The 21,822-nt window shown below is 46.2% G+C and overlaps 2 protein-coding genes across 3 annotated transcripts in view; one reads left to right on the top strand and one right to left on the bottom strand.

Annotated features, from left to right (window-relative positions):
• Mnn1 (menin 1) overlaps window positions 1–20,426 on the top strand; it is a 42,236-nt gene extending 21,810 nt beyond the window's left edge. Inside the window, exons 7-9 of one of the 2 annotated variants that reach the window (XM_077674261.1) lie at window positions 2,186–2,374; window positions 11,016–11,210; window positions 12,412–20,426. In XM_077674261.1, the coding sequence (XP_077530387.1) occupies window positions 2,186–2,374; window positions 11,016–11,210; window positions 12,412–12,636 (609 nt within the window). In that variant the 3' untranslated portion in view covers window positions 12,637–20,426. The remainder of the gene's footprint in view (window positions 1–2,185; window positions 2,375–11,015; window positions 11,211–12,411) is intronic. The other variant, XM_077674262.1, reaches the window with a different exon arrangement.
• Window positions 20,200–21,315, bottom strand: LOC144142621 (small VCP/p97-interacting protein-like). The gene is made up of 3 exons (XM_077674263.1): window positions 21,160–21,315; window positions 20,845–21,006; window positions 20,200–20,379 (listed from the first exon to the last, which is right to left on the bottom strand). Exons 1-3 carry the CDS (start codon window positions 21,220–21,222, stop codon window positions 20,365–20,367), a joined length of 240 nt encoding a protein of 79 aa, XP_077530389.1. The 5' UTR covers window positions 21,223–21,315; the 3' UTR covers window positions 20,200–20,364.
• Between the last annotated feature and the right edge of the window lie 507 nt (window positions 21,316–21,822).

The following is a 21,822-nucleotide window of genomic DNA, read 5'->3' as shown; positions in this document are numbered from 1 at the left end:
TGCTTAAGGCTGTGGCTTTCACAGTGTTGAGCACTACTGCCAACTACGTTCCACATACTAATTGAGCGGTATGTAGTGACGAGGTTTGTGGAGGCAAGCTGGCAGGATATCACAGTCAGCGTCATCCGCTTAAAGCTTCCACTTTCACCATGTTGACTACCACTGCCAACTGCGTTCCACGTGCTAATTGAGTGGTCTGTAGTGCCAAGGTTTCTGGTCTCAAAAGGGCAATGGGGCGTTGTTTTTGTGTATTAGGTCGTACAGCTGGGATGCCTTATAGATAACGGCAAGGTAATCTTGTTTCTCCAAGGAAATGAGGGTGTTGTTGTTTGTTGGTAGAATCGTGGCATGTTGCAAGGAGGCCATTTTAATGACGATAGTCTTCCTTGGGCTACTCAAGTGTGGTAATGTTGGTCTGTCAGTGTGCCTCACTCAATTCAGCTGCCTGGATAAAACACACTTGAAGGAATGCTCGAACATAAAGCACATACAGGCGATATTTTCTAAAACTACTAAAAACGGTGGCATGCCTCCCACATGTCCACTTTATTCAGTGCAAAAGGAACCACAGGCATATTTTGAGGCAAAATAAAAGTACACAACCAACGGTACCAGTGTTCTTCCAATTAGGAATATGCGCTCAACTGTGGTTTGTGCAATACAAACGGAAAGAAATGTGGTTCTCTCTTCCGTAGGAACCAGTAAAACACGAAAGTGAAATGTGCCTTCACAGGAGCAGTTGAATGTTTATTGTGCATCGATATGAACTTGCACATCACCATTTATATTTCGTCGGTACGGCACACTGGATTGCACACGCCGGAGCATTGCGTAAGTCCGACTGAAACCACAGGAGCTCGCAAACCGTCAGTGCGAACAAAACCAAACGGGTTGGCAGTGAATCGTTTGGTGAGCACATGGTCCGCTGCAGCGAAAGGAGCAGCGGACCGTGTCACAAGCATGACATCCGTAAGTCGGCCTCTCCGCAGCTTACGCTGCGCGTCCCCCGTACACGTAGGCGCTGGCATCGAGGCGCCATCTGTCGGTGCTCATTAGCGTCATGATGCACTACTTCGCTTCGTCTCTCCTAGATGGCAGCACCATCTGAAAGGAATGATATAAGGCGCCTTTGTTGTCCTATTCCTGCGTCTGTTCATAGTGCAGTCTGGAGCGCGTTTCGTACTTCCCCTTGCGGCGAAAGAGTTCGTGGCTTGAATCCCGGTGCAACCACATAAATCGAAGTTTTTCTGCCGATGTCATTTCCGTGATGGATAGGATGTCGTGAGACCCTGGTGGACCCCGGCATAAAACACTTCCGCATTAAAAAACACGTAAAAATGCTGTGCCAGAGAGGTTAGATAAACGGTCACTAAAACCAAATGTGTTGGCTCGAGCTGCTCCAAGAAAAACAGAAAAAAAAAATATTCTGACAGCTTACATAAACAGTGCGAGCATGAAGAAAATTGCATTGAGCATACCTCTATTGCGTTCATCGTGGAGAGAGTGTGAGGGCTGGAACGGGGAGGAGGAGAAGAGGCAGTTATGTGGCAGGGGCAGCGGAAGACTGATGTTTTGGCGGCATTTGCAGCGAAGCAAGCAGACACGCGGCCAATTTCCTTAGCCATCGTCGGTGTCATCGCTGGCACAAACTTTACCATCCCTTCCTCAGGAAAGTTGAAAGAAGGGCGGAAGCTTTCTAACATTGAAACAACTGCGTCAAAAGTGCATCAAAACCTTCGCCAAAAGCGCACCCAACCTTCACTGAAAGTGCATTCAATCGATCGTCAAACCTTTCAAAGACCCAAATCGCAAACTAAGAACGAACCCTTGCGATGTGTGTTTGCGCACGAAGCAAATGCATCTACGAATGATCTAAATGTATACCGATACATGGTTTTTAAGACTGAGGTGTACTATTGTACTCCTTTTTCATGTTCGATGTGCGTATTGCCTTGTCGAGAAGCGTTCCTTTTTGTCACAATTTTCGAGGAACCGTTTTGACAGAATGGAAGCCTGGTTTGACGCACGTGCTACGTGCACAGAGATCTTATCAAAGCTTTTTGGTCAACCAACCGGTCTACGGGGAAATGCATTAGCTTTTTGACAGGACGCCATTGGTTCCACTAGCGAAGCTTCCGCTTTAAAACGGCGTCCGATTGACCGGGCTGGGCGGTTCGGTGTGCAGATGGTGGACGGCAAGGAACCCAAAGAAGAGGATTTTCTCAAGAGCCTGGAAAACCAGCTGGGGCAGAGCAATGGCCCGCCGCACCCCGACATCGTCGCGCTGGCGGCGGCCTGTGCGGAGAACATCCTCAACCCCGACTACCTCCTGGGCTGCGGGGAGCCCTTCTCGACCAAAAACGGCAACAATGTGGTCAGTGCGAGCTTTTCTTGGCGCTGTAGACATGTGCTAGTCTTGAACGGGGAGTGAACACTTCGAGGTAGGGTTGGTTGATGATTCACATAAATTTATTTGTGGCACGGCGTTCCTCAAAAAGCAGCAATACCCGATAGATGCTCGAATACATCTCGGAACTAGGCATGTGTGAATGCACTCGAACCTAGATGCAGTGGAGCTCGATACGATAAAATGCAGGATGCGGCGAGTTTTTTTCGTTCCCCAATCTTTGCCGCATGTTGAAAAACCGCGTATATTTTTTTCTGTCGTATATTTTTTTTTCCGTAGTTCGTCGCCTCACTTTTATTTTTGATTAAGTCTGCGCGCATTGCATCACATGTGAGTACCAGGAGCGGTTTGGTAAAGCAGAAGCACCGTATTTTTCCAGGCATAACCCATCATCCCAATTAACCCGCACCCCAGTGTAGTGGCTGCACTGAGAAGCAGCAGAAAGTAACCCCGCACATCACCTATGCAGATGGGCACATCAGGCAACCTTTCTCATCGTGAAAAAGCAGTATTGCGCCGATTACATTGCTCTTAGCCAGATAGCAAACAAACATACCCGTAGGCATCACCTAATGTGTTTGTTTATCTGCACGGGGAAGAACAACAAACATGTGTCAGATAAGAAAAATTAAACTTTATTCTGCTCTATGAAGGTCGATGGCCAGGGGAGATGTTTGTGGGGTTATTGATTGGTCACGAGTGGCTTTTCTCGGTCTATCGATACAAAAAAGGGGAAGGGGGGCGGGGGGGTGTAAGCATGAGTTTCATACAATAACAATTAGAGAGGAATCTAGTGCTGCCATCATCACCGCAATGGGCGGGATGGGTAGTTCTGGATTCGATTGGTGCTTGATCGCTTGTGGAAGTTGCTATGGATTGAATTGGGCAGGCAGTTTCATTTTTGTTTTGGACTTACATGAACGCATTCGCCTACGCGGGGTGTGGGAAGAAATGTTCAAAAATACGTTTCTCCTTGAACTGCATGCCGTGCGCGCACTGACGCCGCCCTGAGTGAAATGTGCGAATTGGTTGGGTTATCAATTCATTGCCGGCGCAGCGAGCACGAAAACACCAATGATGGCGCTGCGTGCCGCAAAGTTGTCTGCGAATTAGGAGTTGCTACGCTGCTCATTCTGCAGAGAAATGTATTTTTCGAAGCTGATGATAGTTGCGAATTGCTTGGAACAGCCACACCTCTCGTGCGAACGCTGGCTCCTACGGCGTAGACCAGCAATACCGGCGGCTGATAGGAATGCAGCTTGATGAATGTCACCAATTCACGCTAGGATAACTTCTCCAAAAAGTAATCGGTTTCTTTTTAGGATCGGGAAACTTTTCTTAATGTTAAAACCTACAAGTGTCGAAACTTTTAAGGCACATTCCCACTGGCGATGTGCCTCGTCGCGCGACTAAAAGCGACATCGCAAAGCGACGAGCCGGCCGTCGCTTTTTGGCGTTTTGTGACGGCGGAGCCGATCGCTCTCGGTCCGAATTCCCTCATCGCGCGACGGCCCCGCAAAACCGGTAAGCCAATCATGGCAGCGGAGTCGGCTGACGTAGCCGGAAACGAAACGTTTCTTTATATCCGGTATGCAAACGCTGCGGGCGGGCGAGGACGAGCCGCCCCCGCCACCGCCGCTGGCTCGCTCGGCTGGCTCGGCCAGGCGGCCAGGCACTTGGCCCGCTATCGCTGTACCCGCCGTGTCGGGCCGGCAAGCAACTTCCCGTGTGCATCGGTTCTTTGGTCAGTGGCTTCAGCGTGCGCGTGCACTAATCAACGAATAGCGTGGAACTCATCAGTGTGGAGAAGCGTGTATGGATTGTAAATAGAGCTAGGTGGACAGCGAGACGGTAGGTTGACTTGCAGCCTCTTCGTCTATCGGCGACTGGTAAACACGCATAGAGTTCGGAGGCGTCAGAACGTTGCGCATGTGAAAAGAAGCGACATTTGTGGGCCGTGATGCGGGTGTTGTGGCGTGAAAGCAAGCGTGTGCATTTCTTCGTGCAATAATATGTTGAAAAGAGCCTTCGTGAGTTTGTTATTTTCTGCTCCTCCCGCAACATGCAAATGCTTTCGGCATTGCTCCAGGTTAGTGGCATGTGTTTTAGTTTGATTTCTACCTGCTTTTGTCGCGTATTCTTTGACTTCGAATGGTTGACGCACCAACGAGGTCGTATGTACAAGTCGGGAAGCAGCTGCGCTGAACGCAGTCGCATCATCGCTCATCGCAAGTGCGAACACCACCTCAACGCCTCAGCGCGCGACGCGCGCCGTCGCGCGATGAGACAAATCGCCAGTGGGAATGTGCCTTTACAGTTTTTGGAGAATTCCGTGTCCTGCTGCAGTTGGCGGCAAATGGCAAACGTACTCCGCAAACCTTCTCGACTCTGCGTCTGCTTTCTATTTAAACGCGCCGTTTTATTTCGCACAAAAGCTGTTTTTGGTATTTAACTTTGTCATTTGCCATGCAATTTGTTAACAGTGAACCGTGCAATAACAGTTTTGTTGACAAAAAACTCAATTTGCGCAGCCATAGACCTGTTCTGATCATACACAAACCGGTTCCAGAACTACCCATCATTCCCATCGAAGTGTAAGCGCCGTCTCGGGGTTTGTGTTGACACTAGCGACAGTTTCCTCTCTAGTTGTTATTGTATGGATGCTGTCTTAGATCAAAGTATGAAGCGTCATCCGGAGTTGAATAGGTGGCTAAAGGAAGAGGGCGTGCTGATATGAGGAGGAGGAGGATGAGGAGGGGGGTGGGGGAGGGGGGGGGGGGGGGGGGGGGGGCTTTTTTTGGTCTACTCACGCAGGAAAAGCACACCCAAACAAACAATAAATGGGGGAACTAGTTTATTATGCTCAACAAGGTGTACTGTTGGGCGAGTTGGTAGTTGATTTTGAAAAGTAGCTACAGCGCTCGTCCCGTCGTCTTTCTGTGTCCTTGTTTCTATTCGCACTGTAGCTACTTTATAAAAGTTTACAACAACTTCGCTTTAAATATATGCAGCTGACAAGAACGTTGCTATACGGTGAAGAACGTCTGAAAGAGCTGATTGCCCTCGAGTAACTGCTAGGTTGTAGAAAGCTCCCCTATTGTGCTGGCAGCAGCTCCTGTTATCTTATCGTCTTCAACACTCTCACTTCGTCACGTCACGGTGGCAGCAGGCATGCTCGCAGTAAAGATAGGATAACGCAGTGGGCCAGCCCTAAGAGTGAAACTTCACTTTCTTCTTGCTGATGACAGTAAGCCGGTTAGAGTGGAGTGGGGGAGAAAGTGCAGTGATAGTAATCCCATTACAACGTTCCGTGCATTGCGGTGAAGCTGTACTTTGGGGTGAAATTTGTCTAATACTGGCACCCGAAATTTCGTGTGGGTTATACGTGTGCAAATACAGTGGGTGGGAGCTCGTACTTTTGAAGTCTAGTCACCTGACTTAAATTTTATTAACTCGACTTGAATTTTGTTTTGTTTGTAAGCTTCGAGGCTGAAATTTGCACAGTAAAGATCCAGCTCTTGCCATTGTGCAGTCGATTTACGGATAGCTGTTACAGGCGATGCTACATGAAGCATGACAAAGTCAAATTTAGCCTTTCTTATGAACAGTATTGTCGATTTATAATTTAGTATTGTGGATTCTGGAACAGTGCAGGTGGTTTCTTATGAACTGCTGTGTGGACAAACCTACCTGAGAAATTTATATCTCCATTTTTTTTTCAGCAGGGAAAAAAAATGACTAGTGGTGTGTGTACATTCCTTTTTTTTTTAGGACGGTCATAAATACTTAGCGACACAAGTTCCACCATCATCATTATAATCAGCCTATTTAGATGCACAGTCAAGTTAAGGGCCCTCCTATCGACCTCCAACTGCCTAGTCTGCGCTGTCTGAGCCAAAGTTGTGTAATTAACAAGATTTGTCCTTTTTGTGCTTCCTAATGAACGTGTGTGTAAAATTTTGTTGTAATGTGGCAACTTTGAGGGGGCGAAACAGTGTGCACAAACTCGGAATGATGGACAAAAACGCCAAACTGAAAAAAACGCCACTGAAAATTTATTTCTGTGTTATGTGCCCTAATTACCCTCTTTAACAACATAAAACTTCGTGAGAATATAGTCTGTAACCTTATGGTTATATGTAACCTTATGGTTACAATACTTAACGTAACCTTATGGTTACGTTAAGTATTGGAGTGATGTCAGTGACGGCTTTAGTGGCTGCAGCTTGCACTTTTTTGGAGATGTTGTGAAATGTCTTGTGGCGAGGTGGTTTGGGTAGAACAAGGATATCATAAAGGCTCAACAGCCAAGCATGTCCAGTGCCCATGCAGCAAGTGCTGCTTTCACATTTGTCACAAAACTGTCGCGCTGACTTTCAAGTACAGCTTGATGCAATGTGTTTGGAGCAAAAATCAGTGCTGCACCGGGATTTAGATACGAGTTTTAGCAGCGAAGCAAGACCCTTGCACTTTTTCACGATCTCAACAACATTGAGCTCACGCTTCTTGCATTCTGCGCATAAGGTACTGCTCACATGTCAAGTCAGAGTTGATTCCACAGATAATGTAGTCTGCACTTGTATCGTTGCCAGCTATCTCCTCACCTTCTTATTCTTCTCCAATACAGTGTGGAAGTTGAAATCATGGCTGATAAAATCAGCCATGCTTGATTGAGCAGCGCTTGCAATGCTTGGAAAGCATTTCGCCATTTCTCTGGTCCAGAGATCTCGCCGCCGTTTTCGTTACATTTTTTTCGCTCCTGTCTTTCTCTTGTACTGTTGTGAAGTCTGACTTTAGTGTAGGCGACATCATCCTTCTTTTCATTATCGTCAAAAAACTTGTTAGACAACTATGCACGGAGAAGACGCAGTGCAGAACAATGCAGCAGTGAGAGTCGTGGCAGCAGCCAATCATTGGCAGGTCTGCATTGACATCATGCGATTTAAAGCCCAGCTTGGAGCTCTGGAGAGCAGCAGCAAATTTGAATTTGTCTCCCTAGAAACTACGAAACTGGCGGATGCCTTCGTTGAAAGATAGAGGCTTTGGCTTCCCACTGCAAATTGTTATGGTGCTTCATGAGGAAGCCTTTCAAAGGCTGCTACATTTCATTCCAATGCATAATTTTTTTGTGTCACCGTGAGTCATTCAGACATTGTTTTACTAAATTCACATTCGCATTCATTTTCTTTCTTTTTTTTTTCATAAAAGATAGATTGTAGGTTTGTGCAAATAAAGGTTTTGTTTGGTTCGATGTGAGTAGTGAATTTCATCGAATAATTTCGTAATGACTAGTACAAATAGATAAGGCACTAAACAAATGTTAATAATGTCATTAGTCAGGCAAGCTGTTTATTTTTCCGATGAATATAGAAAAAAACTAGGTAGTTTTGCAAGCTGTGTAGGTAGTTAGATCAGTTGCTAAACGAATGTTAGTGATGTCATTAGTCAGGCAAGCTGCTTATTTTTTCCGATGAATATAAAAAAAAAAAACACTAGGTGGTTTTGCAAGCTCTTCAGGTAGTCATGGCAATTATGGTAGGCATGGGTAGGTTACGAGTAGTTATGGTAGGCATGGTGAAGTTTGTTATGTTGCGATAATGAGGCTCCTCAACAATGCGGTACACAGGTGCATACCTCTTTTGATGAGAGAGAGAGAGAGAGAGAGAGAGAGAGAGAGAGAGAGAGAGAGAGAGAGAGAGATCTTTATTAGATGAAAGCAGAGAGGTTTGCCGGCATGTTCCCACCTAGATGCTACTCTGCGGGGATCGGGAGAAGGGAGTAAGGGGAAAAGAACAGATTCAAAGAAAAAGTGAACACGAAGCTTTGCGTGGTGAGGTAAAAGTCCACGCGATCTCACAGGTAAAGTTCTAAATTGTCTCTGCGACGCTGATTCCACGTAAATACTAGTCGAATAAGGCAACCAACACTTTTCTCTGGGACGATGGAGAGGGCCAGGGTCCAAGGAGACCTTTCAAGATATAGATGCGTTGTTGAGGCACTCATTCTTTTCTTCGAGGTGATTTCTTTCTTGGATGTATGCCATACACTCTAGAAGGCTGATGAACTGGGCAGTTTCATCATCACATGTGCTTCAGTTGAAGTTGCCTTCATCCTCTGAAGCTTTCGGTCACCGACAATTGCTTGCTCGGTTTTCTCACGGCCTCGATCTTCGTTGATCTTTTGCCTGTTCGGTGTTCGTCTTAATAGCCCTCATAGATGTCTGGATGGCTCTTTGGGTGTGTTGCCAGAAGTGTCATGGTCAAGCATGTCGGTGCTTGCAGGAGTGCGTTGAATTTCAAACAGCGAGCTTCGTTACCAAGGGGGGCATTATTTTCATGAAGTGCTTGCACGCGTGCGTAGAAACAGACTTTTAACAGCAGAGCTATTAAGCTTTTAATTCCGCTACGAGCATTGCCAGAAATATATCAAGAAAAAAAAACACTGAGCACACCGAGTAGCGGCCAGCTCGAGGATGCTCTGAGAACACTCTGAGAACCTGAGAGAACCTTTGAGTGAGAGAGAACTCTGAGAGAACCTTCGGGAACACTCTGCCCAGCGTTCTTGGTGTGATCTTTCGCGTGCTGTTTACTCGCTAGTTCATGTGCTTTTGTCCCTGAAACGGGGCGCGCCCTGAATGCCACGGGTTCTAGCATGTGCTAACGCGGTCTACTTTTGGTGAGACGTGAAAGCCTGCAGACGAAACAATCCGGGCCTGCCAATCGTAAAGAACTCTAAGCGGCAAGTTCGGAACTCCACGTGAGGTGCAACAGCCGGGTCCGACAAAGGCAGAGGGGCCACCAGCTCTGCTGTTTTTCCAGTCTTGCACCTGTTTTTCCAGTCTTGCCAGCTTTTTTATCTCTCTATAGCGCCAATTTCACAGTGGTTAATTGGCTTGGCTCGGCTGGCTTGAGGATTTGTCGGCAACATTGATGAAATCTTGACGTGGCTGCCGCCGTGATCTATACATCGGCAAGGCTGGTGTTCGCCGTGAGTGGTGTGTAATGAAAATGCAAAGATGTTTTATGCAGTGCAGCTTCTGCTCTTGCAGGTGGAAAAAACAAAGCAAGATAAATTTACCCCCCGCGACGTTATTCATGCTTACTAAATACTTTGAATCTTTCAAATACTGATGTTCGAATCGAAGCAAATTTGGAATGGCCTACTATTCTATGGAATATCGAATTGAAATCGACCAGTTTTTGAAGCAAGCATGATGTTTTGATCCTCTTTTCTTCATGTAACGAAGTTTTTATCTATGCGTAAGTACACCGCACATGCCGGTGGTGCTGCCCAGTTTTGAGCTACAGAAGAATTTACAAGTCAGTGCATGCCGTCAAAACTGCAGCGCTGACAAAATTAACTTCCCTTCTGAACGATACAGAGTTGGGTGGTATAGTCCACGGTTGGTCTGAATTCTGCAAAGCGTTGACTTGTGTTTACAAGCAAATGAAGCAGGGGGAAGGAGACACCAATATGCCTGCACGCTCAGTGATTGTTTCAGCGCACTCAACCATAGAGCCCGTGCGAAGAAATGAACTGTATCAAATGCGTGTCTGTCACGGCGAAACCGAAATTGAAACCGGTTTATTGGGAACTACTTTGGCGCAGTAATGCAGAGCAGTTAGCTCCCTTTCAACCCCCTCTATATAGCTTTTGCTCCATTGCCACAGAAAGTTGTCCCCGAGTATAGTGCCGAAACCGAAGTTATGTTAGCTGGACTTCCCTATTTAGCCGTGCCGAGGCGGTAAGGCTTAAGTGGAAAATCCACTGCACACTTGTTGCATTATTCAGTGGGGTGAAAGTAATCTAACCTTTGTTATTCGGTAGGGCCGAATACTCTGAAATTTTCGAATATTGAAATATGTATATCGACATGAATATTGAATAATGCATTACCTGATTTAATATTTGAGAAAAAATGAATATCCGCACATGCTGACATGAAACCTACAACAGGGAAAAACGAAATGGCTGGTCCCATGACAGGTAGACATACAAGCTTGAACAGCATGTAAGCTGACCCACCCTGCTTTTTTAAAACGAGTTGAAGCGTACTCTTCTTGTACCTCCAGCGCTAGAGCAGCTTTGTTGCACGGGAACATTGAAACAGAGGAGCGTCTGGTTCGGTTCGCTTTGTTCTTTCTCTTTCCCTTTCAATGATGAAACTCAGTCCTGTGCGCTGTGAAATTTGTGAGCTGTTTCTTTCTGCTCTTTGTAACTGTGTCTCGTTTTTCTGTCTCTCTCTCTCTCCTCTCTCCCTCACGTCCTGCCTGTCTCGCTGGGTTCCTGCTTCCATCCTTTTGTCGTTGCTGCTGACTCACCTTCCCTGCTTTTACTTTCCATCCACCGCGCTCTGCTCCTTTCCAATCGCTGTACTGCCTTTGAAACTTGTTGCTTCTGTCCTTGGCCTTCTGTCCTTCTCGTTGCTTCTGTCCTTGTGTGTGTCCCTGTTCTGCGTTCTACGCATTTCCGCACATCCTCGCTTATTTTGTCTCCGTTGTGCCTATCCTTGCATCCTTTATGCGCTTTTGCTTCGGCTCCTGGCCTTGTGTCGCTCCGACGTCTTCCTACGCCTTTTGCCAATCCTCCCTCCCGACGCGCTTGGCAGCTGTCCACCCTGAAGGCCTCAGAGTCGGACTTTATGGTGGGCGACCTCTTTGACCCCAAGGTCAATGGTCACACGAGCCCCGACGAGCTCATTCGGGCCGTGCAGCAGGAGGCCAACAACAACAGCTACAGCTTCGACGACGATGACCTCGATCTGGACGGGGAAAAGGCTGTGGTGCCGACGGCAAAGCCAGAGGTACGCGATGTGTGCCACCAAATCGCCTGCCACGTCTCTTGACGTGACTGCAAGAGGGATGATAGGCGGTCGCAGGTCGATGCAAGCAGTCGGGGGAGTCTATTTTAACTGTGCAGGATTGGTTTCTGGCAATCCTTACATGCGCTGAGAGGTTACCTAACCTGGACGCTTTATTAGAATCCATATGGTCACGATGTACTCAAGTCGACTCTTTTCGAGGACTGACTGCTCGATAAAGATGTCTATTCTACCTCCTGCAGGGTTTGTGGTGATGTGTTAGCTGTTAGATGATAGTGTTTGGCGGCTGTCACCTAGGCTGCTTACAGCATGCCATCGCCTCTCAGCAGATTCGTTGCGAACGTGGGCATTCTTCTGCAAGGCTCAAGGGTAGGCCAGCTAACAGCAAGCAGCTTCTCGTTTTTATTTATGAGCGCTGTGCTTCATCAAGACACCGCAGTCAAATCATATATCAGCGTACATTTACGCAAGGCATCTGACTGCATAGCAAAGTACGGCTATGCAGCTCGGTCGTCAAATTGCCTAACAATAAAGGTGTGTTCGTTGCTGGCACAGAACTGCGGATAATAAAATTGGAAAGCAATCTTGTTTATGGTGGATTGATCGATTGATTGTAGGGTTTAACGCTCTGACGCAACGCAGGCGATGAGGCGCGCTCTAGTGGACGGCTGCGGATTAGTTTTGACCACCTGGGGATCTTTAACGTGCGCCGAATTCTCGTACACCTGGGTGTTTTTGCTTTTCGCCTCTATCAGAAAGTGGTCGCTGTGGCCGGGAATCGAACCCGCGTCCTCCTGCTCAGCAGTGCAACGCCTTAGCGACTGAGCCACCGCGGCGGGTTCTTTTGTGATAGCCATGTCAGTGTTATGGCCGGGGTTGGTAAGCTGCTGGAGTGCACCCTGTAGAAGACTGGTTAATGGAATGGGATGGCCTGTTAGCAAAACTATTATGAAGATTGTGTCAAATGTAGGTGCATTTACGTCAGTGGCGATTATTTAGTCAAGTGCCCTGCATGGCGTGAAGAGAGATAACAAAATAATCACTTTAGCGTAACCTTTGACGATGTCTCCAAAAAGAAGGAGAGTACCGCGAGTGTTTTTGACACCTTGCATATTCAGATTAAGAGCAATGCACACATTACTTTTTGTAAAATCACATTTTCTTTTTTTTTTTCTCGTCGCAGAAGTCCGACAGGCGGAGTAGCAGCGACAGCGGTGCGGCGGCGGTGACGCTGTCCAGTCAGAAGATGGCAGGCCTGAAAGAGTTGCTGCTGTCGGAGAAGCTCAACACCTCGGCGATCCAGCTCCAGCTGACGGCACAGTCACAAGTCCAGGTCGTCAAACGGGGCAATCCAGCGGGACCCCACGAGCCTACAACGCGGCACTCCAAGAGGACACGGAGGGAGTAGACGTCGTCACCGTCGTCTGCTCGCTACGCCGCCTCAGTCAGACGACTTGCGCCGCCGTCTCCAACTATGCTTAGCGTCGTCTGTAAACTCTGCAATCTCTACCCGTTTGTTGTTTCTCGTATGGCAGACGACTTTCCTTACCTCGACGAATTTGATGTCTTGTGTCGGCCGCTTCGCGACTAGTGTTACGCCCGCAAGCGTTGCAGTTATTGTCTCGAATCGCCTCTCTTTAATTTATCTATTAGTCGACGCATTTACGGAGCCTCGTTTTGAGAGTATGCTGAGTTCGCTTGCGTTGCGGCGCAACCAGGCATTTGTGTAAGGGCTGCCGCTGTTGCGACAGTGTGTGGAATATTCGCCTAAGTTTACACCCATTCGTTGTATCACAAGAGGGATGATAGGAGTTGGGAGTCTTCGGCGTCCAAAATGCAGTGACTCCAAAATGGAGTTACTGGAGTCAAATGTGACTCCAAAATGGAGTCACAGAGGAGTAATGCTAAAAACATTACTAAGAGTACCGTTGACAGGTAACTAATTCCTAATGCCGGATGGCATCTTTTTCTTTTCTTTTTTGTCCGTTCAAGCTCGGAATCTCTTCCTTGAGCTTTGTCGCAAACGCTTTACGCGATGTCGTTGTTGCCGTGGACTTTTTGAGCGTCGATGTTTGGCCGACGCTGTTAATTTATAATCTGTTTTCTTGTTGAACCAAGCTTGGGATAATATTTGCGTGCCTCGATGTAGGGCGTTTCGCACAACGGGGTGCATAGCTTTAGCTCCTATTTTTGTTTCACATCTTTAGTGGCCTGCATTTAGAAAGCACCGGTTGGGCTGTGTTAGATCGTAGCATTCTTTTTAAGCATATTGTACTGACGCGTTTACAGAGTTGCTCTGCAGCAGTCTATTAGCAACATGGTGCGGAGTTGAGGTTGGCTAACAAGTGTTGAGCTTTTAAATATGTTGACGTTCGTTCTCTTCTTTACCGTGTTTACAACGCGAGCGTCTCGTTTGACAAATGGCCGTATCGACAAGCTGAAGCCGATGGCAAACAAAAGGTTTTGCTACTTTTTCTGTACAGGTCTTGTAAGCGTGAGTGCATACTTTCAACTCACGGGAAAGTTGTTTTTGTGATGGCAACCGTTCGCGAGAGAAAGAGAGTCGTGCGATCGGTTTTGGTCCCGTTCGCGACGACGCTCCTCGATTATAATATGGTTTGAGCTTTGTGTGAGCGAGCGGCTTACTCCCGTTTGCGAAGACGTCGGGTGATTGTGTTGAGTATTTGAATCGAGCTTTGTGTTGACGGCCGCGAAATGCGCGCCGAGTTATTGCGGTTTTTGTTGCGTGTATATTTATGATGCATCAGCTATTGACGTCTAGTCGAGTGTGGTGGCTGTTTTGTTTTGTGCCGATAGTCTTGCGTTTGTCCCTTGCGTCGGAGCGAATATTCAGAGGCGTGAACTGAATTTCTCATCTATAAACTCGGGTGTAAAGGTATTATCTCCCGCACGCTGCAAGTTTTTTGTTATGTTTGTCACCGCACATACGCATGTCAAGACGCTTATTTGTTTCAGTCATATATTTATCCCACTGGCGTCAGTCTCCTTATCACGTAGTTGTAAAAAGCACCTTTAGTACTTTTGGTGTCGGGAGCACGCAGGTGTGTTTTGCTTTCGATGTTCACATTGTAACGACAGACGTCGCTGATAATGGATCATGCATGTTGCTGTTTCTTTACAAGAGTGCACAATGAATCGTTGCATTATGTCTTGCAAGTCACCTGTCAAGTCTTATCCTTATTTTCAAAATGGGATTTCTGGGTAACCTTTTTTTTTAATCATTGTTGTCAATTTTTGAAGTAGAAGCCTTTGCTGGTTAGGCGAAATTTGTGGTAGATTTTTTTTCCTTTTGATGTCGTGACCCGATGAAACGCACTTGCAACATTCGAAAAGGAAAAATTCTGAACTTTGTAATAATTTAATTTTATCTTTGTTTATTACATAAACAGAAGGAGGTGTGGACAATAATTACACTAACACCTGTTGGTTGCTTGCAAGCATTTCACATTTTTGGCGAGCAGGCTTTTGAGTAGAACCTTCGATGATGGCCAAAAGCATTTATTAAGCTTTCCGAGGCACTCGGAATTTTTGATGCATAGTAGGAAATGCCGTGTGCATTCATTTGCACTGTAGTCTGCATTGCACAGCATTTATTACCGACAGATTTGTCTTTTTTTTTTTCTTGCGTACTTTCCACCGGTTATTGGTTTTCTAGCTGACGGGTACTTAGCATAGAGCTTGCCTTGTCTGCAAAACGTGAGTCTTGCAGTTTTACAGGGTCTTAAGAACATGCGAAGTTTCTGACCTCCTTCACACAAACGGTCAAGGCCATAGTGTGAGGCAGCGTGGGAGTATGCAGCATCTGAAAACGGAAACCTGGCTATGACGCGGATCTCTCATTATCAGGGGCCAATTGTGGACTGTGGCTTCGGAGTCGTGCTTTCGGCGGCAAATTTGCATTCCGTATTGCCCATTCGTAGCTGCGTGTAGCCGCCGCGAAATGTGGCGCAGCGATTGCGCCGGGTTTTTTTGTAAGCGTGCAAATGTACTGCTCCGCGTTTCAACTTCTTTATAATACACGTTTATATGCTGCAACAAAAAAAAAAGTGGCGCTAGTTGGGTAGGCAAAAAAAAACGCGCATTTTCTACAACTCCGCGTATCTTATTCCGCGATATTGAACAAACCGGTTAATGGAGCACTTTTTTTGTTTTTTTTCACTGTGTAACCAAACATCACTGCTGTGGTTTTAAAAGGGTCCTGCTGCTACCTGCACGTGTGAAATCAAAATATTGCGCTACGCTTTGCTTGGTAAGTTGAGGGCGTATAGTACAGGCAGGAAAAAAAAAAAAGGACTTTGTCGGATTTCAAGGTAGAGATGTCTGCTTGAGCTGAGCTCCTTTTGCTGTCACTAATACAGCCCCATTTTTTACGGATGAAGATTTGATCATTTAACCGCTCCTACAGTTTAGACATGCAGTGATTTTGATCGGAAAGAAATAAACAAGTTAGTAGATGCTTGTTAACCACCTTTTAGGTTTGTTATAGCCGAATTTTAATAAATGCTGCTTTTTATTAGGAGTGTTTAAGAAATGCCGATGTATTTGCTTTAATTGCATAGCAACAATGGGATTTGGTTTTCATCTGTTTTATTTTTGTGGCATGATTATAATTTAAACAGAATGTCCCCAATTGCAAGGTGAACCTCATGTCATAGCATTTTTCTAGTTACTGTATGGTCATTTACAGTTGATGCATCATGTGCGTACGGTTGACATTCACAGTGGTGGAAGTAAGTAACCAGTCGTGAGGTTTTGAAGTTCAGGTAAAAACAAGAAGACTGAGGAAAGGAAACTAGTGTCATGTCATAAATCATGAAGTAAAAAAATTAAGAATTGTAGCCTGCAAAAGAACATGGCAGCAAAATTATGCAAGTTGGAAAAACAGGAATAAACAGAATTGAAACCTTCAATTCAGTGTAAGTTCAGTGTTAAATCGCAGCAGGTAGAATGGTTTAAAAGTCTGACATATGTATGTTAAGAGGAAGCAGCCGACTTCAGCTGTATTGCTTTTAGTGCTTTTTCGCTTTTTTGGCAGTTTGTATTGCAACACGATTCTACAAAATGCCCAAACTGTAAAGATTGTTTTAGCTTGCTGCAAAAGACGCATGCACTACCTACTGCACTTTGTAATTCAGCGGTAAAAAGACTTCGCCTAATTGCTTGGAAAGAAAAATTGCACGTGAGCTGTTATCTTAGTGCTGAAACAGTAGAGACCTTCTTGGAACCCCTACTGTTAGCCTGTTATCCGCAACACTGCATTTACCATTCCCATTTGCACTATATGTTTGCACTATATGTTAAAAGAAGCCCTACCTCATAAGGTACCTCAGAATTATTGAGCCATAGAAGCTGAAATAATTCCTATATACTGTTTTTCTTCAGGTTGAAAAAACATTGGAACTTCCTTTCTACTCCCTTTAAAAAGGGAGTTAGACTTGGAGTAAACCAAATAATTTGACTCTATAAGGGGAGTAACCAATTTATTTTATACTCTCTTTTTGTTCTTGACGCCATGGGTAATGTGGCAATTTTTAAAAGCATAATAACTCCTGGTATTTGCGGCTGATGTAGACCAGTGTTATTTGTTCAGATGATCGTGGCCCTTTAGTAACTCTTGTTCAGTGAGAGTCACCTCAGATTGCATTGCAGTTTGTTAAGCTTTTATTTGCAGTGGATAAGCTGATTGGAGGTGCACTCATTTGAGTATTATTACCCCTGTTATTCACTGCACCGATCTGCCTGGTCATGTTTCCCTACCAAAAATTTTACAAAACTCACGGAGGCATTCTTCGTAAAAAAGGTGCCACATTGAGATTTTACGGCAAGGCAGTTGGCATTTTTAGTATGTTACTCCGTTGGGGAAAGGTTCACTGAAGCCCAAAGTGATAATGATTACACAAAGAGCTGCTGTTAGACCCGGTGCCATCAGACACGGGATGGCAAAAAGCACAGTAGTTGCGCAGTTTAAAAGAAACACTTCCCGAAATGTGCATCGATGCGAAAATGCTCAGATTTTCTGCAAGCCAGAGCAGTCGATGAAACGACAATTTCATAACCGGTGTGTGTGTGTGTGTTTGCGTGCATGCATATGCACAAATCGCACGCTCATTCGGATATTGTGGCCCGTTGCGGTACGCTTGTTGACGGTGATGGAGTCCCTGTTGAACATGGTCGAAAGTCTATTCTGGAAAGGTTGTTGTTGAGGCGTTGAGGCAGCATTTTTGCCACCACTGTGATGATTAGGAAGTTCCCACGTTTACAGTAACCATGCAAAGAAAGGCGCATTGTCAACTGTGCAGAAGTGCATCATTTGTTAAGGCTGTTTTTCACCGGCCGTGTTTCGTTTTGTTGCACGTGCTCTCAGATGAACACCGGCTGCATTACAATACAGGCTTGAGCATGACCGGGCTAATTCCATCTATATAGCTCAAGGTAATATCACACAGGGCTGGCTTTACGATGGCTTTCACTCGTTGAGCCAGGCATTACGATGAGAATGCAGTCGTTGGAACCCTTCTACCAGGTTTATTTGTGTCTGTGTGGAGAGCGTAGTACTAGAGAAAGACGCAGTATGTTTCATGCGCTGTGAAGCAAATAAGAGGTAACTTCCTCGACGTGCATCTTGGATCTGTGATTTTGAGCTGTGGAATGTAAGGGTCAAAAATGTTTGGCGAGACCAGCGACTGGTTACTACCGATGACATAGCTTTGCCGTCATATTACTCGGCTTGATACGGAAATTTGATACGGTTGTTGCAAAAAGCATTGTATGGCTTTTTGGAGTTTTCTTGAGGTGAAGGCAGCCATATTGCTTGTGGCGACAGCTTTTTTGCAATGATTACTGCCGGCAGGCAAAAAACTAAACAGTTGGCTTTCGGAGCTGGCTGTCAAAGTAGCCCTGTACATAGCATGCTAGAGTCAGTAGGCTGTGTGTTCAATGTTTAGCAGCTTGCTATATATTGTTCTCCTGCTGTTTGTTTTCCAAGGTGTCTTTTAACTAAGTTGCGGCTCAGTGCTGTGCAAGGCTTAGGCCCGAGCGGGCGTTACGTCCGCTGCGACTGTGATGGAGGTTGATCGTGTACAGGCGTGCGAAGGGAGAGCTGGTGTTTGAAGTTGGCATTTTCGAAGATAGATTTTTTAGGTTGAGTGGAGCGCAAAGTTACTTTGCTTGTCGGCACAGTTTGGCGGGAAAGTTGCTGCTTATCGTAATACTGCTTTGCATAGTTGCGAGCAGCTGTTCGGTTGAGGGGATGCCTTGCTACCGTTTTTGTGGGAAGGAAAGCTGGAAGTTGGTCGTGTTACAGGCCTGCAAAAGCTGGTGCCATTTCTGGAGCTGCGGTCTGCTATAGTGTGCGTAAAACTCGGGTGTTTAAGAAGTGTTTTGCCTTTCCATTGATGCCGGACCGGGCGAGATTACCCTGTGCTCGGCTCACCTCGTTTTGAGTTGGTTGGTGCAACCTGGTCACCGTTTTACCAGTGACACATGACCAAAAAGAAAGGAAAAAAAGCCACTTATTGTCACTTTGCTTTAAGCCTCTTCGAATTGGCCTGCCCAAGCTCCACCAGTTAAAAGCCGTTCAGTGCCGTCGTGTCTTCATGCCAAAAAGTGCGTACATTGCTGTCGCTTGATGGTCGTCTGCAAGTATGGGGCATGGAACCGACTGCAATTGTTCGGGCTGATCTGGCGAGTCTTGTGTGGGCAAATTGAAGAGGCCTTTTGTGCCTCCCCCCCCCCCCCTTTTTCTGTGTCGTCTGCTATCAAGCAAAGCTTTAGGCTTAGCGGTTGTTGGCTTGTGCATAGTGCTTGTTTGGTGTCACATGTTGGAGCTATGCAAGTGTACAAGCCGCACACTTTGTCGGGGCAGTGCTTAGTGGGCCGTTCTTTTGGTCTGCTGCCACCCCCTCCCACCTTTCATGGTCAGTTCCCAAGTAGAGAAAAAAAAAACTGTGATTTTTTTGTCTCCTTTTTGATCTGTAGAGAGCACTTCTCTCATGTCTTTTCTAGCGTATGGAGGAGAAGCGGGGCTGTACATAAGTTAGTTAGAGAACCGGTTTCTTTTTCCCCGTTTTATTCTTTTTGTGTCCACTCCCAACATTTGCTGTCGTATGACTATCTACCCACTGTGGATATACTGAACCCGTGAAATATCAGCCCAACGTTTATCTCGTGCGTGCAGTTTCATTTTCCGCCCAGCGTGTTCCTGGGAACTTGGACCAGTACTCTCTCGCGAGACGGGTTCTGCATTTATGCACATTTCAAAGGGCGATTTTACAAGTGCAATTGCAAAATTGTGGCAAGATGTTCGACTGGCAAGAAGACATTGCAAACGCTGTTTTGTTTTCTGTGGCTCTTTCTTTTTGTTGGTGCGCTGTCTGCACAGCGCACGACACCATGTTTGCAGCCTGGTCAGAAAAATTTGTTGAATACTCATGGTTTGCGGCTGTTTTCCATGCCTTGATGGCAGGTGACGGCTTCGAAATTGTGGTTCCAGCCTCGTTCGTTTGGCCGCCCCTTGACGACATGCAACGCAGTTTCCCTTTCCCTCTGACCACGAAATGATCTTCCAACAGTGTATTGGTGTCAATCAGTGGTGAAGGGTTTCGAGGCCCCGTATTGACGAGGCTGTGGCAATTAACACCCATTTCATTGTTTTCACGTTTGGTGTCTTGGCAGATAGCGACGAACCCGTTGTCGTCGAAACACGGGTTTTCTTATCGCGACTTCGAGCACATTTTGTTTCTTCAGTGACTGCGCACCTGATGTTCGTTTCTTTTGTACATAATCATGCGGGTAGTTGTTACGTCTTTATTCACCATTCCCACCTGTCATGTCCGTGTGTGCATGAATGATAAGTCACCCCAATTCCTCTTTTATTTGTGTGTTGTAACCAACCTGGGATTCTGTCAATGCAGGCACCTTGCAGGGCACAACAACAAAAGATATGCAAACGTATACTTTAAATAAACATTTATTATGAAAATTTTTTTTACATGAACACAGATAAATTAAGCTTCCAAAGTACCCGGTTTTTTTTCTTTATTTTAACGGTGCATCCATTTTGTGTTTAAATGACAGTGAGCGTTTTTTTCCACTTGGAAAGTACGGTGCCGCATACTCATTGGACTTGCCACTGCAAAAATGGGAAACAAATAAAACATGTCTGGTCAGCATTTGAAACCTGTGCGTTCGTCTCCATTTATAATCTAAGATATACTGACATTGTGAAGAAAGTAGGAACATGTTTGTGCACGCTCCTTGAATAAACACTTCTCGGTATTCTGGCTGAACATAACACTACGCCCTTTGCAAGTGGTGCTCCTGCGAGGACTGAGGTGAGTATACATACCTTAACTCAGTTTAATGGTTAAATAGCAAGGCGGATAAGGTGTTCTTGTGCGGTACCCGGTAGACGACCGGTGCGACTGCGCATGCGCTCAAACGGTCTCTGACCTACCGTGCGCCGTACCGGTTCTCTGCTATAACAGGGTGGTCGCGCACCGGTACGTTTTACACACGACCTATGACTGCTATGACCATGAGCTTGCGTCTTCACCAAGCTACGATTTGTAATTGTGGATCACGATAGGGTATTTACCCGCAAATTTCCGTCTTGAGTACCAGCAGCCTCTAGGTCCCTGTCAAGCTCATCCCGTTTTTGCTGGAGCCGCTTGAATTTGAGCGGGTCTTTGATTCCTCTGCTTTCCTGCTGCTGGATTCTCCGCTCGGCAGCTTCGGCCATCTGTTGCCGTTTTGCAGCCTGCGTTGCAACCATGGAGCAATATTTTATTTTGGTGTCAACACCCGGGACAGGAGAGCATAACATCCGGTCATAAACGGAGCGAGCATCGCCGCGACGTTGCCCCGCTACCCCATTTACAAGTTCCCACAATGAAAATAGAAACGGTCGTACCACATCTACAGGCGAAGCAGAATCGGCCACAGAACCTTTGAAGCAGCTCAAACAAAGTCCCATCGCTTGGTTTCGCAGGCCAGCGCTGGCCACAAACAAAACCAACAAAACTGCGACAGCTGACTGCCCAGAGTTGCTCACATGTTCTCCACTTTCGGCTAAACGGGCCAAACATTTACTATAAAATCTGGCCACGGTGCGCGCGCATGCGCATTCTGATACACGTAATGCGCGCGAACCACGCGAACCGCGTTGTTTGTTGTTCGTTTTATTGTGATTTTCGCCACTAGAGTGCACGGCCACCGAGAAGCGCGGTATGACGCATCAGTGGCGTGGTTGTTTTGTTTCGTGAGACGCGTGTATCGCTACTTTTCTGAGAGGAATAAAAGCGAAGTTGACCCGTGCGACCTTATAAAATGACGTGGCTTATGAAATAACATTAAGGCGGATTAGGCGTCCTGAGAGGGCCGAATGAGCGAACAAGCTAAAGTGTGTGTGCCTTGCCTTATAAGGAAGCGGTGCCGTGTTAGAGAATTTTTTTTTTGTTTTTCTGCGGACGCTTTAGCTCAACGCGGCATTATTTGAACATGTCATAAAGCGGCCGATCGCAGTCTTTAAAGGAAAATACTGTTAGGTAGTGCTGGATTTTACGCATTGCACTGT

Source organism: Haemaphysalis longicornis, unplaced genomic scaffold (genome assembly GCF_048455015.1).
Source record: "Haemaphysalis longicornis isolate Haplotype H1 unplaced genomic scaffold, Haemaphysalis longicornis Haplotype H1 scaffold_6, whole genome shotgun sequence".
Taxonomy (NCBI): domain Eukaryota; kingdom Metazoa; phylum Arthropoda; class Arachnida; order Ixodida; family Ixodidae; genus Haemaphysalis; species Haemaphysalis longicornis.
The sequence above is the reverse complement of the archived record's forward strand: the minus strand, read 5'-3'. Positions and strand labels throughout refer to the sequence as shown.

Excerpts from the sequence above, each read along its gene's own strand:
- LOC144142621 (XM_077674263.1), bottom strand. The coding sequence starts at position 21,222 with ATGGGACTTTGTTTGAGCTGCTTCAAAGGTTCTGTGGCCGATTCTGCT. Across the intron at positions 21,007-21,159 it reads CTGCTTCGCCTGTAGATGTG|GCTGCAAAACGGCAACAGAT; the intron begins GTACGACCGTTT and ends GTTGCAACGCAG.